The sequence below is a fragment of the Echiichthys vipera genome (genome assembly GCF_963691815.1).
Source record: "Echiichthys vipera genome assembly, chromosome: 9".
In the NCBI taxonomy this organism is placed as follows: Eukaryota; Metazoa; Chordata; class Actinopteri; order Perciformes; family Trachinidae; genus Echiichthys; species Echiichthys vipera.
In genome coordinates, this window is record NC_139834.1 from 8,254,897 (window position 1) to 8,268,354 (window position 13,458).

General features: G+C 40.2%; 2 protein-coding genes across 2 annotated transcripts; one reads left to right on the forward strand and one right to left on the reverse strand.

Moving 5' to 3' along the window:
- The first annotated feature begins 923 nt into the window (after positions 1 to 923).
- Positions 924 to 3,766, forward strand: LOC310951965 (uncharacterized protein). Its single transcript, XM_083920452.1, has 5 exons — positions 924 to 1,103; positions 2,396 to 2,501; positions 2,739 to 2,845; positions 3,075 to 3,247; positions 3,332 to 3,766. The coding sequence occupies exons 1-5, from the start codon at positions 944 to 946 to the stop codon at positions 3,608 to 3,610; spliced, it is 825 nt and encodes a 274-aa protein (XP_083776578.1). The 5' UTR covers positions 924 to 943; the 3' UTR covers positions 3,611 to 3,766.
- Positions 3,767 to 5,383: 1,617 nt separating this feature from the next.
- Positions 5,384 to 13,226, reverse strand: racgap1 (Rac GTPase activating protein 1). The gene is made up of 17 exons (XM_083920393.1): positions 13,114 to 13,226; positions 12,458 to 12,563; positions 12,121 to 12,323; positions 11,858 to 12,000; positions 11,373 to 11,442; positions 11,230 to 11,283; positions 11,046 to 11,123; positions 10,794 to 10,911; positions 10,171 to 10,313; positions 9,688 to 9,852; positions 9,497 to 9,592; positions 8,787 to 8,985; positions 8,275 to 8,380; positions 7,744 to 7,876; positions 6,025 to 6,151; positions 5,813 to 5,912; positions 5,384 to 5,549 (listed from the first exon to the last, which is right to left on the reverse strand). The coding sequence occupies exons 2-17, from the start codon at positions 12,540 to 12,542 to the stop codon at positions 5,474 to 5,476; spliced, it is 1,896 nt and encodes a 631-aa protein (XP_083776519.1). The 5' UTR covers positions 12,543 to 12,563; positions 13,114 to 13,226; the 3' UTR covers positions 5,384 to 5,473.
- Positions 13,227 to 13,458: the final 232 nt, after the last annotated feature.

Below are 13,458 nucleotides of genomic sequence, written 5' to 3' on the forward strand. Positions count from 1 at the left end.
TCTAACACTACATTAAATTGCATGATATTAGGTCGTAGTGATACTATATTACTACGTATTGTACTTTCTATTGTTTGTTATATCATGGCATTGTTTTCTATTTCTATTAAAGATTGTATTATTACTTATACTACACAGTATATTCCTATATAATATAATAATATCATAATTATTTATTTAACGTTGGAAAAAGACAAGACATTTCTAAACAAATAGGAGTCCAGTGTTCAAAACATGCATATACAAGATAAAGTAAAGTAAAATATAAAAGATAGATACATTTAAGATGAAAAATGATAGAGTTAAACATAAATAAACAATGACAATAACAGTCATAATATCAGAATCAGGGGCTACAAGAAATGCATGAAAATATAGCAATGTGCGTTCACTTTTTTGTTGGTCATAACTGTATTACTGTATTAATGAAGATATTAATGTTAGGGACTTAGAGAATCCTGCTTTTTGAATATGGAAGTTAATTAAAGTACAGGATTTATCAGATAACTCGAGATGTATTAGTACATTTGAATTGAGTGATAATGTCCTTTTGGGATAATTGTGATGGTGTCATTCATTCATTCATCTTCAACCGCTTGTTGTGATTGTGATGGTGTCATTCATTCATTCATCTTCAACCGCTTGTCCCGGGGTCGGGGTCGCGGGGTGCTGGAGCTGATCCCAGCTGACATCGGGCGTGAGGCGGGGTACACCCTGGACAGGACGCCAGTCTATCACAGGGCATGATGGTGTCATGTTATAAACAAAATGTCTCAGTAAAAACCCCTGCACAGCTGTTTGGGAACCACGCTAATCCTCTTTGAACTACACTACCCAGAGTTCCCTGCGGTCACGCCCCTCCCTGCCTTAGTAGTATGGCAGCGGTGAACTTTAACCAGAGTGTTTATATATTGTATCTGCTGCTGTCGGAGGAGTGGCCCCCATGATAAAAGCAGACCAGATTCCTGCTCTGCTCGCCGACCTGCAGGACGTGATCATGGGGAGCACTGTGGTCAAATGTGCCGCCACCGACCTGGGCATCCAGTGGGCCGGCTGGGCTCTGGCTGCAGCCTTCAGAACCGAGAAGTTTTATGATTTGGCAGGTAAAGAAAAACAAGAAACGAACTGGCAAACAGACTGCCCATTGTGACTGTTGATTTGCCTCCATGTGCTGACTGGTTTTACAGCCTGACCTGCTTAAACTCGATTTAGGCGAACGAACAGGGTATAGACTTAGTTATATTCCCAAAAAATGCAGCTTTTTTAAAATTGTAATGATTTTTTTTGTTCCGCACTCCTATATTGAACTGTCACAGTTACAAAAGCTGTGTTATCTAAAGCAGCTTTGTTATGAAACAAGTCAGAGAGCTCCTCCTTCATCTTAAGAAGCTGCATGCAGATCCAATCAGCTTAACTGTCAGCAGGGCCGTACAGAGACTTCCTGGGGCCCTCTTCCTGAACCGAAAAAGGGGGCCTTCAATCAGGACATGACACTTCCCAATAGTTATATATTTTTTAACCTGGTCTCACTTTAGCATTTGTGTAAAAAAAAATAACTTTCTGAATATTTAAACAGGATTAGAGGGTAAGTAAAGTCATTTTAATAGTTTTGAATAACAATATATCCATCCAACTCTTAATTTACTTGTGTCGCCTAGAGCAGAAAAAAAATAGTTTAGCCAAATTTACAAGCCATTATTTTTGATATTTTTATGTGATTTTCTTTCCCCGTCAAAAAATACCCAATGTTACTAATTTTCAGCTACTCAACTGTGAGGATTTTCTTCTTCCTTTGTCTTGTGTAATGATAAACTGACTATCTTTGGTTTCTGGACTGTGGGTCAGACAAAACGAGCAATGGGAAGGTGTCACACTGGACTTTAGAAAAACTTTAATCAACATTTTTTACCATTCTCTGTCATAGTATAGACCAAACGATTAAGCAGATGCATCTATAATGAAAATAGCGATCATTATGATCTTTAACTGCAGCCCTAGTTTCCTCACTTGTTACCCACTAAGACTGTGAGATTTAATAAAGTGATTAACACTTGTGACAAGTTTAAAAAGCATACGAGCGATGAGGAACCCACGTCGTTCTAAAATCATTTGTTACATGTGGAGCAGTGCAGCTTACCTGTCGACAACAATGACTGATTTCTTTTATAATTTAACAAATGAATCACCTTGACACTTCTCTTTGACTCGTCCTCTTCTGGTTCTCCCCTGTGTGCTGTATTTTACCCTTGAACTTTGGAACCAATTGTCAGCGGTATCCTGGGTAAAAGATTTATTGAACACGCCTTACTGTGCGACAAGTAGAGCCATCCGCCCATGTCCCCACCGCCTTGAGTCTGCAGCTTTCTCTCTCTCTCTCTCTCTGTTTTACATCCAGGATCTGGCACATTTATACTGCTTGCCCACCTGAGTCGTATCTGGGGAGGAGCAACCCACGTCCGTCAGACGGTGCAGACTGGGTTGGTGACAGCATGGGGACTCAGGTAAATTGAGCCCCATTGTTAAACACTCAGTGCACAGTTGGATAAAACTTCCAACGGAGGGATCTGATTATATCCTCCTTCACTAAAAAACCTGCAGAGTTTTTCTTTTTTTGTAAGTTAAGGAGGATCCTTGGCAAGGTCAGAAGGGGGAACTAAAGAATGTGAAACCTTAAAGTCAGGTTAATGAATAATGCCCTGGGTTAATGGGAATGGAAGTTAACAGTGTTCTCTCTGCAGGCTGGGGACATTTCTCTTCATGCGGATCTTGAAGGACGGTCATGATCGCAGGTTCAACAATGTCAGAGACAGCCCAGGGACTTTCTTTGTGTACTGGACTATTCAAGGTATCCACTTAAGTGATGCAAAAGCCTTCCTCACAGTGCCATATAGACCTTGACCAACCCAGCACCCAACTGGAGGGAGGCTTGCGTTGTATAAATCACTGCCTAGTTTCCAGTTCTTAGTATGCATTTATTCAAGGTGGGAGCCGTTGGTGACTGGAAGTTGAATTTATATAGTTCATGATGGTATTAAAACGAGAAGATGATTTTTTTTTTTCTTGTTTTTCCTCAGCCATGTGGGTATTTATGACCCTCCTGCCCACCCTTATGCTGAACAGTGAGAAGCGAGACGTGCCCCTGGGAGCGAGGGACTACGTTGGCTGGACTATATGGGGCCTCGGCTTCGCTGCAGAGGCTATTGCTGACCAGCAGAAATGGCTTTTCAAGCGCGATCCAGATAATGCTGTAAGTAAACAGACTCATGTTGTGCAAGCCCTTAATGCACTGTTCACTAAATGGACTGCCCAATACATTTGTTTGTGCCTGCAGGGGAAATTCATCCAGAGTGGACTGTGGGCCTACAGCAGGCACCCAAACTACTTTGGAGAGATCCTGCAGTGGTCGGGTCTCTGGCTCTCAGCCTCATCAGTGATGGAGGGTCACCAGTACCTGAGCGCGGCGTCGCCCCTCTTCGTCTGGTTCCTGCTACGTCACGTCAGCGGCATCCCCATCCTGGAGAAGCAGGCGATGAAGAAGTGGGGATCTGACCCAGTCTTCCAGGACTACATCAAGAACACTCCTCTTCTCTGGCCATGGCCTAAATGTTGATTTTAAAAAAAAAACTTTGATGCTGTTTACATTGATGCACATTTCCTCAACTGCCTCACACAAAGAACATATTTACATTCAAGTCTGAGCAAAACTGGCAACATTTTGAAATTAAATGTAGTTTTCCATCACTTTGTTGTGACTCTGTAAAATAAATTCCAGTTTTTGTCTCTACATAATAGCCTTATGTGGCATGTCATGATTGAGAGCTAAATAAGTGCATTGGGATCGAGACTTTTACGTTTGATTGTATGTAAATCATCATGAATAAGACCAGTGTGCACGGCAGGTGTAGAACTGCTGCATCTGAACCGGTGTCCCACAATTGTTATGCAACTTCACAAAACAGATTTTAACCCACTTCACTCAGGGGTTGTACAGCCACGTGGAAGTGATGAAGCCAGGGTTTGAACTTTTGTCTCAAGCTTTGTTCACTTTTTGCATGCACAAGGGCAATTCTCTGGAGGAGAGACTGTCTGAAAATGTGCAGTTGGCTCCATATTTAAAAATGCCATTTCTCCCCCGTCCCCTGCATCGTGTTGACCATTCAGAACAGTGACTTAAAAACTTCCCTCTTGCTTTTGAATATGTATAACCCAACCTCCACAGTACTGTCCCAACAACCCTTCCCATGCAGACCTATTCACACTGTGACCATAGCTAGGTGCACTGGCGACCCATGTGACCTTAAAGTAACCTATAAAGGGTCAAATGGCATGGACTCCACAGGTATCTCTTCAAGGAAAAGCAAGTGTTGCTGCCTTCGACTTGGCGCTTATATTAGTTTTAGGTCATATATTAGAAATGGATCCAGTCTCCCTTTCCAACTCCTTCCAAAGTATAAAGATTCAAAAAGTTAGAAAAAAAAGCACACAAGACATTTTTGTAAAGGTTAGAAATGTATTTTATAAGTTACATGAATTTTTGAGCATGTACTCAAGTACAAAATGTGTGCCAATAGTAAATCAAATAATGCCACGGCAACTTTAACTGGCTAATCTTACAAAGTAATTACCTTTTCTTCAGAAACATCCTCCCCCGGTACAAACATTACACAGAGCAATAAACATTGCAACGGTGGACAATGATCTGATTAAAGCCTGAGACACCTGATACAGCAGTGAACAATTTTCTTGATGATCACTGGCACTGAAGATACTATAATCCCCCCCCTCACCCCCCTTTAAGAGAATAATGCCAATTACCAATAAACTCACACCCAGTGGAGCTGCAGACAACAGAAGATCTGCCTTGACGTCTTATAACGGTTTGTAGCTGTAAATATTCACAGCCCGATTCACTGGAGGATGAAGACAATCAAAACTTAACAGAGATGAAATACAAACATAAAAAAAAAACAAGGTTCTAGCAGTCACACATTCAGTTACAACGTAGGATGAAATGCCTAAGAATCAGTTCTTCAACTTCTGAGTGACACATGAGTTGAAAAACTGTAAAAAGAAACGATTGCATTTAGAAGCAGGTCACAATAAAGCTGTGCATATACAGTACATATTTTCACCTATGCGCACATTTCTCAAGGAGTAATACACAATACATTCTCGTGTGTTAAGAGGTGAAATGAGAATGTCTTGTTAAACATTTAGCTAATGCGTCAGCTCTAAAACGACACACAAGTGTGCATAGATAGGAAAATCTACTATTTGGTTAAAAAAAAATCCTTTTGCAAACACATATAATTATCAAAATACAACTCTTACTATTGTGAAATATTAAAACGATTATAAGAACACTAAGAGGCTGGAGCAGTACCATGTTATACCTTTCGAAGAAATGCAAAATAGTTATTGGTTGTTATTGCAGTGTCAATTAAAAAAAAAGGTTTAGGGAAGCTGCTTTGGATTATTTAAGGAGTGGAGATGCAAAGAATTTTCCTTGGCGAGAAATTCCGACTGCTGATTTGCTCTTGCTCCCGAATCTGAAACAAAGAGGGCACACAGATGCATTTAATGGAATCAGGATCCAATACAATGGAGTCACTGAAGGATAATGAGATAATATACGGTAGATTAACTTCTATGGAAAGACTTTCAAAATGACTCAGCCTTTCTCTAAATCTGAAAATCTTTGTATCTTTCTTAAACACTTGAATTGGCAGCAAACGGCGGTCATCCAAGAGGTGATTAATCATGAGGTCATTGATTACAAAAACTGTTCAAATACGGCTGTCCGTGTATTTACCTCGGTGTCAGACTGGACTTCATGCGCTGAGACAAGGAGCTGGAGGAGGGAGTTTTACTGAGCTGGTGCTCTGGAGTAGTCAGAGGTCCCAACATGCTTACTGCAACACAAACATTACCATAAAATATCAACCAGCAAACAACTGTGACCAGACACATACACAAGCACTGCAGAAAAAAACTAACAAAACATCAAGTCTAGTGAGCTCGTACTTCTCTCAGGGGTGGCGTAGCAGTTGGCGTTCTCTATGATCAGGTGGTCCAAATTTGACGGCTCGTTCTCTGCCATTACAAACTGGCCCCAGTAACCCACAGGCAGAGACAACAGACGCTCCACAACCTGAACAGAGAGAGATTAGCAAGAATGCAAAAGATTAGGGTTACTTCAGTTTGTAGCCTCCTCTTCCAGTGCGGAGCTGGTTATGTAGATGGTCTGGAGGATTATCATGAAAAACTCTATTGTTCTGAAGTGTAGTTGCTTTTCGGTGGTCCCTGTATGTTGTGGTAGGTCTATTAAACTGGATTAAAATGTTTCTGCTAATTAGCGATAATGATTATCAATCACAATAACTAGATTTAATTTGTGTAAAAACAATCCTTCAATACTAAAAATAAATAAATAAACAATACATCTCATCTAGACTTTGAGATTTGTCTCTCAGCTAACACTTTGATTGGAACGTTATAATCCTAAAGCTTTGAATTTAATTTAATTCTATTTTCCAAAGTATTTGTGGCTGGCATTCTTTCAGCAGTAACCATTCAGTATATTCACATTCTGTAATTACTTTTCTCTGTATAGTAGTTTTCATTGTTCGTGGCCATTCCTGCACGGCATTTAAATTGCCTTCACTTGCACAAGGGACTAACAGGAAATGATGATGTGTGTACTTTAGCGTTACTGTTTTTAATGTTAACTCATTAATATCTGCCTCCCTGTTAGCAAGTTAGTTAGCTCACAATAAAAGAAGTGAACTGGCAAAACACACAAGGCGGATTTGATTGTGAACCAGTCACAGGAGACGCAAAGACGACAAGCAAAAAAGACACAATAATTTTTTGGCAATGGATAAGTCACAAATATTGCACGGTGCAATGGAAAAAAGGAGAGGCAGCCACAGTAAGCCGTTGGATGAGAGCTGAGGACTGAAATCTCCTTTTATCATGCTCAGCATGACATCAGTTGCTCATGACATGATGGAAAAAGGCCCGTTATAGAGTCCTCCAGGGATGACAGTTTTTTTAGGCCAACTCAGAAGTTTTCTCTCTTCATCAAAAAGATCATTGGATTTTGGATTATTGCAGAAAATAAACTCTGGTGCAAAATAAAGTCTGATACTTATAAGTTTTGTTCAGCAAGATAATCTTCACAAATTAACACTTTTATGGTTTAAAATGCACCACAAGTGAAAAAACACTAAAGACCATAACAAACTACACCATGATGGTATGACTAAAACGTCACAACCCTTACAGTAGCTTCCAACTGATTTCAACGTTTGAATTCTTATTAAGCTTGTGTTAACCACAGACCTTATTTAAACATCTAAACCAAAAACCCATCGACTTTGAGACGAGGAAAAACTCATTTGCAGGTTTTAGGATTAATCTTTGCAGCACTCCTTTGACTGGCTTCTTTATAAAAAAAAAACGCATGTTTCTTTGGTTGACTGCACAGATGCTGCTGTATTCTATATCTGAACGAGTGATAGCTGTAAGGCTTGGCCGGTATCTATACTTTATACCGTCTTGACATTTCACCAAGGTATAAGATATACGCAATATTGTCCAATAATTCTGGGACCTGTAGTACTGAACCACAGGTGCCGTTACAACTAGAATTTTAAAGTTTTCTTTGCGATAGGAGAGTAACACGACTAACCACTGAAGAAATAGAATATTCATTAGACACAATGAATCGTTCAAGCCTACCTTAGGTTGTCGTTTGGTGTCCTGTAGAATCGTCATGGGATCAGGGTTGGGGACTGCATGACCCAGAATAGTTGGACCAAACACTCGGGCCAAGTTACTGATGTCCATCCTGGTGTCCAAACTGTCAGCAACTCTGAAAGATTAGATTAGATTATGTCTCTTTGGCGTTTATGAAATACAACATATACACAGTCCATTTAAAGTGTGTTTTAGATTAAATAAATCAAATGATTATCCTGAAACATGAGATAATGGGATGGGATAGATACAGGGGAGATGTTTTTAAATTTCCTAGCACATCTTTGCCTGAAGCATTTCAAATGAGTTAAATCTAGAGGATACAGCAAAATAAATTGAAAAAGTCAGTTATAAAGAGACTACAGATTTTTGTGATTATCAGCAAATCCCAAGTCAGCATTTGTAGCAGGAATATGAAATGCATCAAAGCAGAGCGAATGTTTTTAACCAGCTGGATATGCATAACTCTAAAAAGTATGTTTATATTATATTTAGAGGCGAGTCCCTGCTAACCTCTTAAGGTGAAGGACTAAGAAAGCCAGCGTGTCTCTGTTGGGCTGCGGCAGGTCACTGATGGTTTGGTACATCAGAGCTATGCTGTTGTCGTCGTCTGCAACCTCTGAGGGGAAACAGAGAAAAGAATTGTGTCAGCAGAGACCAAGAAATTGGAAGGTTGTGTGGATTTATTAACAACCTGCGAGCAAAATGTATCCGACTCCAGTACCAAACAAATACTAAAAAACTAACTAACAAACTGAAAGATCAATCTGTTTGTTCCAGGCAACTCCCCATCTGAAGTTTCCATCGCTGCTAAACACAAAATTGCAAAAACAAAGTGGAGGCACTTATGAAACCTGCATTTAATGTGTTTGTTGGGCAAATTGCTTCCATCCATTAAGAAGCTACACAGAGTTTAAGTCATTTAAAATTATAAATGTTTTTTATTTAGTGTGGCATTACTTTTTTTTCCTTCTATGAAGCCCTCCTCGTCAGAAACTGCTACCAACAACAACACAAACACACACCTGCGGCCTCCATGAATGTACGGTTGAGGCGGAAGGTGAGAAGAGGCTCCTTGAGGTTCCTCAGGAAGTCCTTGAGGAGGCCTGTGATAGCATTGATATCGTCCACCTTGCTGAGTACAGGAACTGTTTTGCTGCGGAGAAACTTCTCCTTCAGTTCCTTCACTGTGCGATCAGAACCAGACACACGGTACAGCCCAGTCTGAGAGGGAAGAAATACACATTATTCACCAGTTACTGTTTAATTTTCTTCTTTAAACTGTAGCAGGGCCACTGGTCGCCAAGAAATAGTTCCAGTGTGCAATTAGCCATAAACCCATAACTTGTTGTTTTAACGTTTTAATTTGTGTACAAACCAAATAAACAAGATTCACAATTATACTGAGCTCGTCTTCATAATAAGCATAGCTAATTATCTCCCATCTCTAGCTTCTAACTGTGCACAGAAATGAGAGTGGTATCAATCTTGAGAGAGTGGGATAGAAGCAGAAAGCATAAAACAACATAGAGAAGAGACAGTGATAACGCAATCAACAGATTTGGAGCCTTCCACAGCCTAATTAGGAATTTAATCTCCCTGGAACAGATTGTCAAATCTTAGTTACAGCTCTCTGTCACAGCTTAAGGGAAGGAAATTAAACATAACTACTGGGATGTGCAGCTTTATTGTCTTTCCAAGTTCTGCCTAATATTAAGACAAAAACACCACTCACCTCATGCAGGCCCCTCTGCTCGATCTCACTGATACAGTGGACGACGAGAGGAGGAATCATGGGCGATGTGTCAGGGACGTAGTCTGCCAGCACACCCTGGAAACAAATGGAGGAATCGGGTAAACTGTCAGCACTGTGATAAAATGTCAGGGCGGATATAAATCAATGATGCAAAAAATGTTCTCACACACCTCCCCGATTTTGACCGGTGTGGCACCCATGTTGGGGATGCATGGCAGAGGGCAACGCTCACGACACTCGGGGTGGGAGACCACCCTGCAGTCACGGCACTTCAGTGAAATTTTGCCAAACTTGATTCTCTTTCCACATGGTACGCATGATTCAGGCTTAATGACCTATAAAAAAAAGAGGAGACATTCAACAAAATTTAGGAGGCTAGTATGGGTTATGGGTCAAAAGAAGAGATGCAGCAATTTATCAGCTTTTGGCTTGGATAGTGTTTCCCTGGCACAAAAGAGGGAATCATTTGCTCTGAATCTTTGTTTTGGCAAATAAACGCAAGACAATGCACTATATGAGTGAGTTCCTTTCCAGACACAAAAGTCTATAAAACCAGATGATAACAAATGAGTAAACTACAGGGCCTCAAGGGAAAACTAGTTATTACTCTTAAATCTAAAACGAGTTTGCTTTTGTCAAAATGGCATTCTTACTGTTTTGGAGACAAACTCGTGAAGACGGACGCCCCCGTGGCTCTGCGGAGTGCTGGGTGCCACTTTTCTCTCTGCCTCAGGGTTGTCAGGCTGCTTGAACACATCCACAGACTTGACAGATTCAGAGTCCCACTCCATGGCAGCTGAACGGGAGATAAAAATAATAAATACCAATGTGTGACATGACCACTGCGGTTACAGGTAGTTATACTGCTTCTGCATATTCAAAGTCAAGACATCCATAAAAATAATGAGAACATGACAAATAATCGTCAGATGGATGATGACACAGACAGAGATATAAGTTCTTCTAAAATGGCTTCAGATGTATCATGTTGACCTGATTTCAGAATAAAAGTATGCTTTTGATGGAATTGATCCAAGAATAACAAAATAATTTCATTCGAGATGTGGTCATAATTAACCTCAACCAGCTGAAAGAAATTAAAGACTTGGGCATCAATTAACTTTTAACAGCAAGTTCACAAGAGAAGAGACAGTTTACAAGCTCATTTAAACTGGCTGATATAATACTAGCCTGAATTCGTTGAGCCACATATGTACAGTATAACGGGGCCCAGCACAGCCCAAGCTTAAATACTGCATAACAAAAAAAATCTTACCGGTCTTTCTCCTGCTGCGAGTCCAGTAAGGAACAGTCTCAATGGTAGAAACCGCCTCAACAGGTCCTCCATCCGCAGGGACCATCACTGTGGTCTTTGTCACGAGGGTCTCATTTCCCTGTCACAAATGAATACAAACATAACTACATACAACCAAATAATGCCCAGTGTGTTTTAAGAGATAGCTACAGATTTTAAAGAAAATATTAACAATTCTTTATATTTGGAGTAATGAAAAAGTAAAACCCCTACCCTCTCTGAAGTCCTGCCTGTTGATCGAGTCCGTTTGGAGGCAACTGGAGGACCATCAACATGAATTCTCGATGAACGCTGAAATAAAGACAGCAGACATGAAATCTATACGTCCTGTAGACATGAAGTCATTCTTCAAAACACAAATGTTTAAAAAAAGAGAGAGAAAATGTACTTATCATACCCTTTTTTCTCTTTTCTTGAGTCGCACTGTCCTCACAGTGGAGGAGTCCCAGTCCTGTCACAGATCAAGCACATCACAATCAGATTTGACCGTTTATGACGTTAATCTAACTCTTCATGATACTGAAAGGGGAAAGCGCTTACCAGCGAGTCATCCGTTTTGTCGTAGCTGATATCTGACAGGATGGAGGCAGACTCATCTATCGTCATCAGTCTATCAGGAGCAACGGAGAATGTGTTACGCCAGTCAGCATTATTCCCCCCACAAACACAAGAGTTTATTTACATTTGCCTCCGACCAAAACATCTTTTGTAAATGGATTTATCTATCATTTAATTTTTAAAACTAAATGGGAATGCATTTGAAAGTTCAGAGTTTGTTTGAAAGGGTGCTGAATGGTGCATCCACGTGATAAATGGATGGAGAAAATGAGTTCTCCAGTTTGAAGTTTGTAGCTTGTGAATACAATTCTGTATTGCGTCCAAGTGTCAGATAAATCCCACCTGCAAACCCCCAGGAGCACTCTACTTTGTATCGTACCATAAGGCTCCAACAACAGGTAACGCAGCAGACGCAGCACTACCAAACATGCTGATACTATATATTGCTGCATGTGTGAGTTAATTACCTCCGGCTGGTATTCATGCTGGCTGCTGGCTGGCAGTTTGTGTTCAGGAAGGCTAGAGCTGAGCGCTGCTCTGCGCTTAGCTGAATACTGTTAGATGATCCCTCACTGGTCAGGAGGTCCCGGATCAGCTGGATTTGACGGTCCTGTATTACAGAAATGCAAGCAGAGCACAAATGAGGAACTCCTTAAGCCAGGTGAAATAAAAGAGGACTAAATTCACATATATTTACAAACAACAAGGGTTTGCATTTGATCCAACATACCAACTTCTCACAGTCTGCCTCCGCCTTTTGTCTGCGTCGGATCTCCACATCCACTTGGTTGCGGGCATGTTTGAGTTTGACCTCCAGGGCTCCCCTCTCGGTCTCTGCTTTAGTGAGGACCTCTTTGACAGAACCCAGGTCCTGCTCTGCCCTCAGCCATTTGCGACGGCAGTCATCAAAGTTTTGTGCCATCTGGATGAAGTCTGGGAAAAAGAGGACACACGCAATTTATCACTACTATGCCATTTCTCAATACTTAAGCAGGTATACCAACCTAAAGGCATATGTCTCAAATGATAGATAGTACTGATAAAACCAAGAACCACAGAGTACTCACTGGGTTCAATGTTCTCGTTGAGAAGGTCAACTTGCGTCCTCAGCTTATCATATAAGCCCTGGAGGCTCAACACAGCAGTCTGCATGATGGTCTGTGAGTGAAGCCCCTTAAAAAGAAGTACATTAACTCCATTTAATTTAAAGGATGACAAAGATCGGGGTACCACATAGATTTGGCTGGTGAGCGGCTGCTTTTCAATGTAACGCTAGGTAATTCAAAACATGTGAAAAATGTTAAGAGGAAGTGGGAATTATCCTCAAACTCAAACAACAAAAACAATATATCGAAAATAGCAAATGTACCTAAATGTATTTCTTATACATACAAAAACACATATTTATACATACACATATATATATATATGTGTATGTATATATATATATATATATATATATATATATATATATAGTTTAGCTATTTATTTTTGCAGATTTCCTGCTTTTTCTTAATTTGAAATAAAGATTTCTAAATTAATTTAAATAAAACATTACCTAGCTTAGAACATCCAGGTAAATCCGTTTAACACTAACGTTAGCTTAACCGTAACGTTTGGATTGAAAAACAGCACGGCGTTTACTTTAACCACTAACGTTAACTTTTGTTTTTATCTCCCATATTAGCAAATAGTAGTTAGCATAAAGTTAGCGTAAACCTACCGTGTCGGTACTGGAGAAATATTGGACAGCAAAGTCCTTTCGGTGGTGTTTAGCGCACTTTTCTTTCCTTTTCTGGTTTTAGCAGCCGCCTTGTTGCACCTTTGTCCGCATCCTTACGCAGCCACAGATACAATGAGCGCGTTGCATTTCAAATTTCGCCTCCAGCCAATGAGCGAAGGCCACTGCGCTGATGTCATGGCAGAATTAAGCAAATAACTTCCGATGTGTATCTTTCAAAATAAAACCACTGTAACGGTCATTTTATAGTATTTACGATTTTATTTTTTAAGTTTATAATTTTTAATACATATTTGATAGGAATGTATGAGAAATTAACTGTATTTT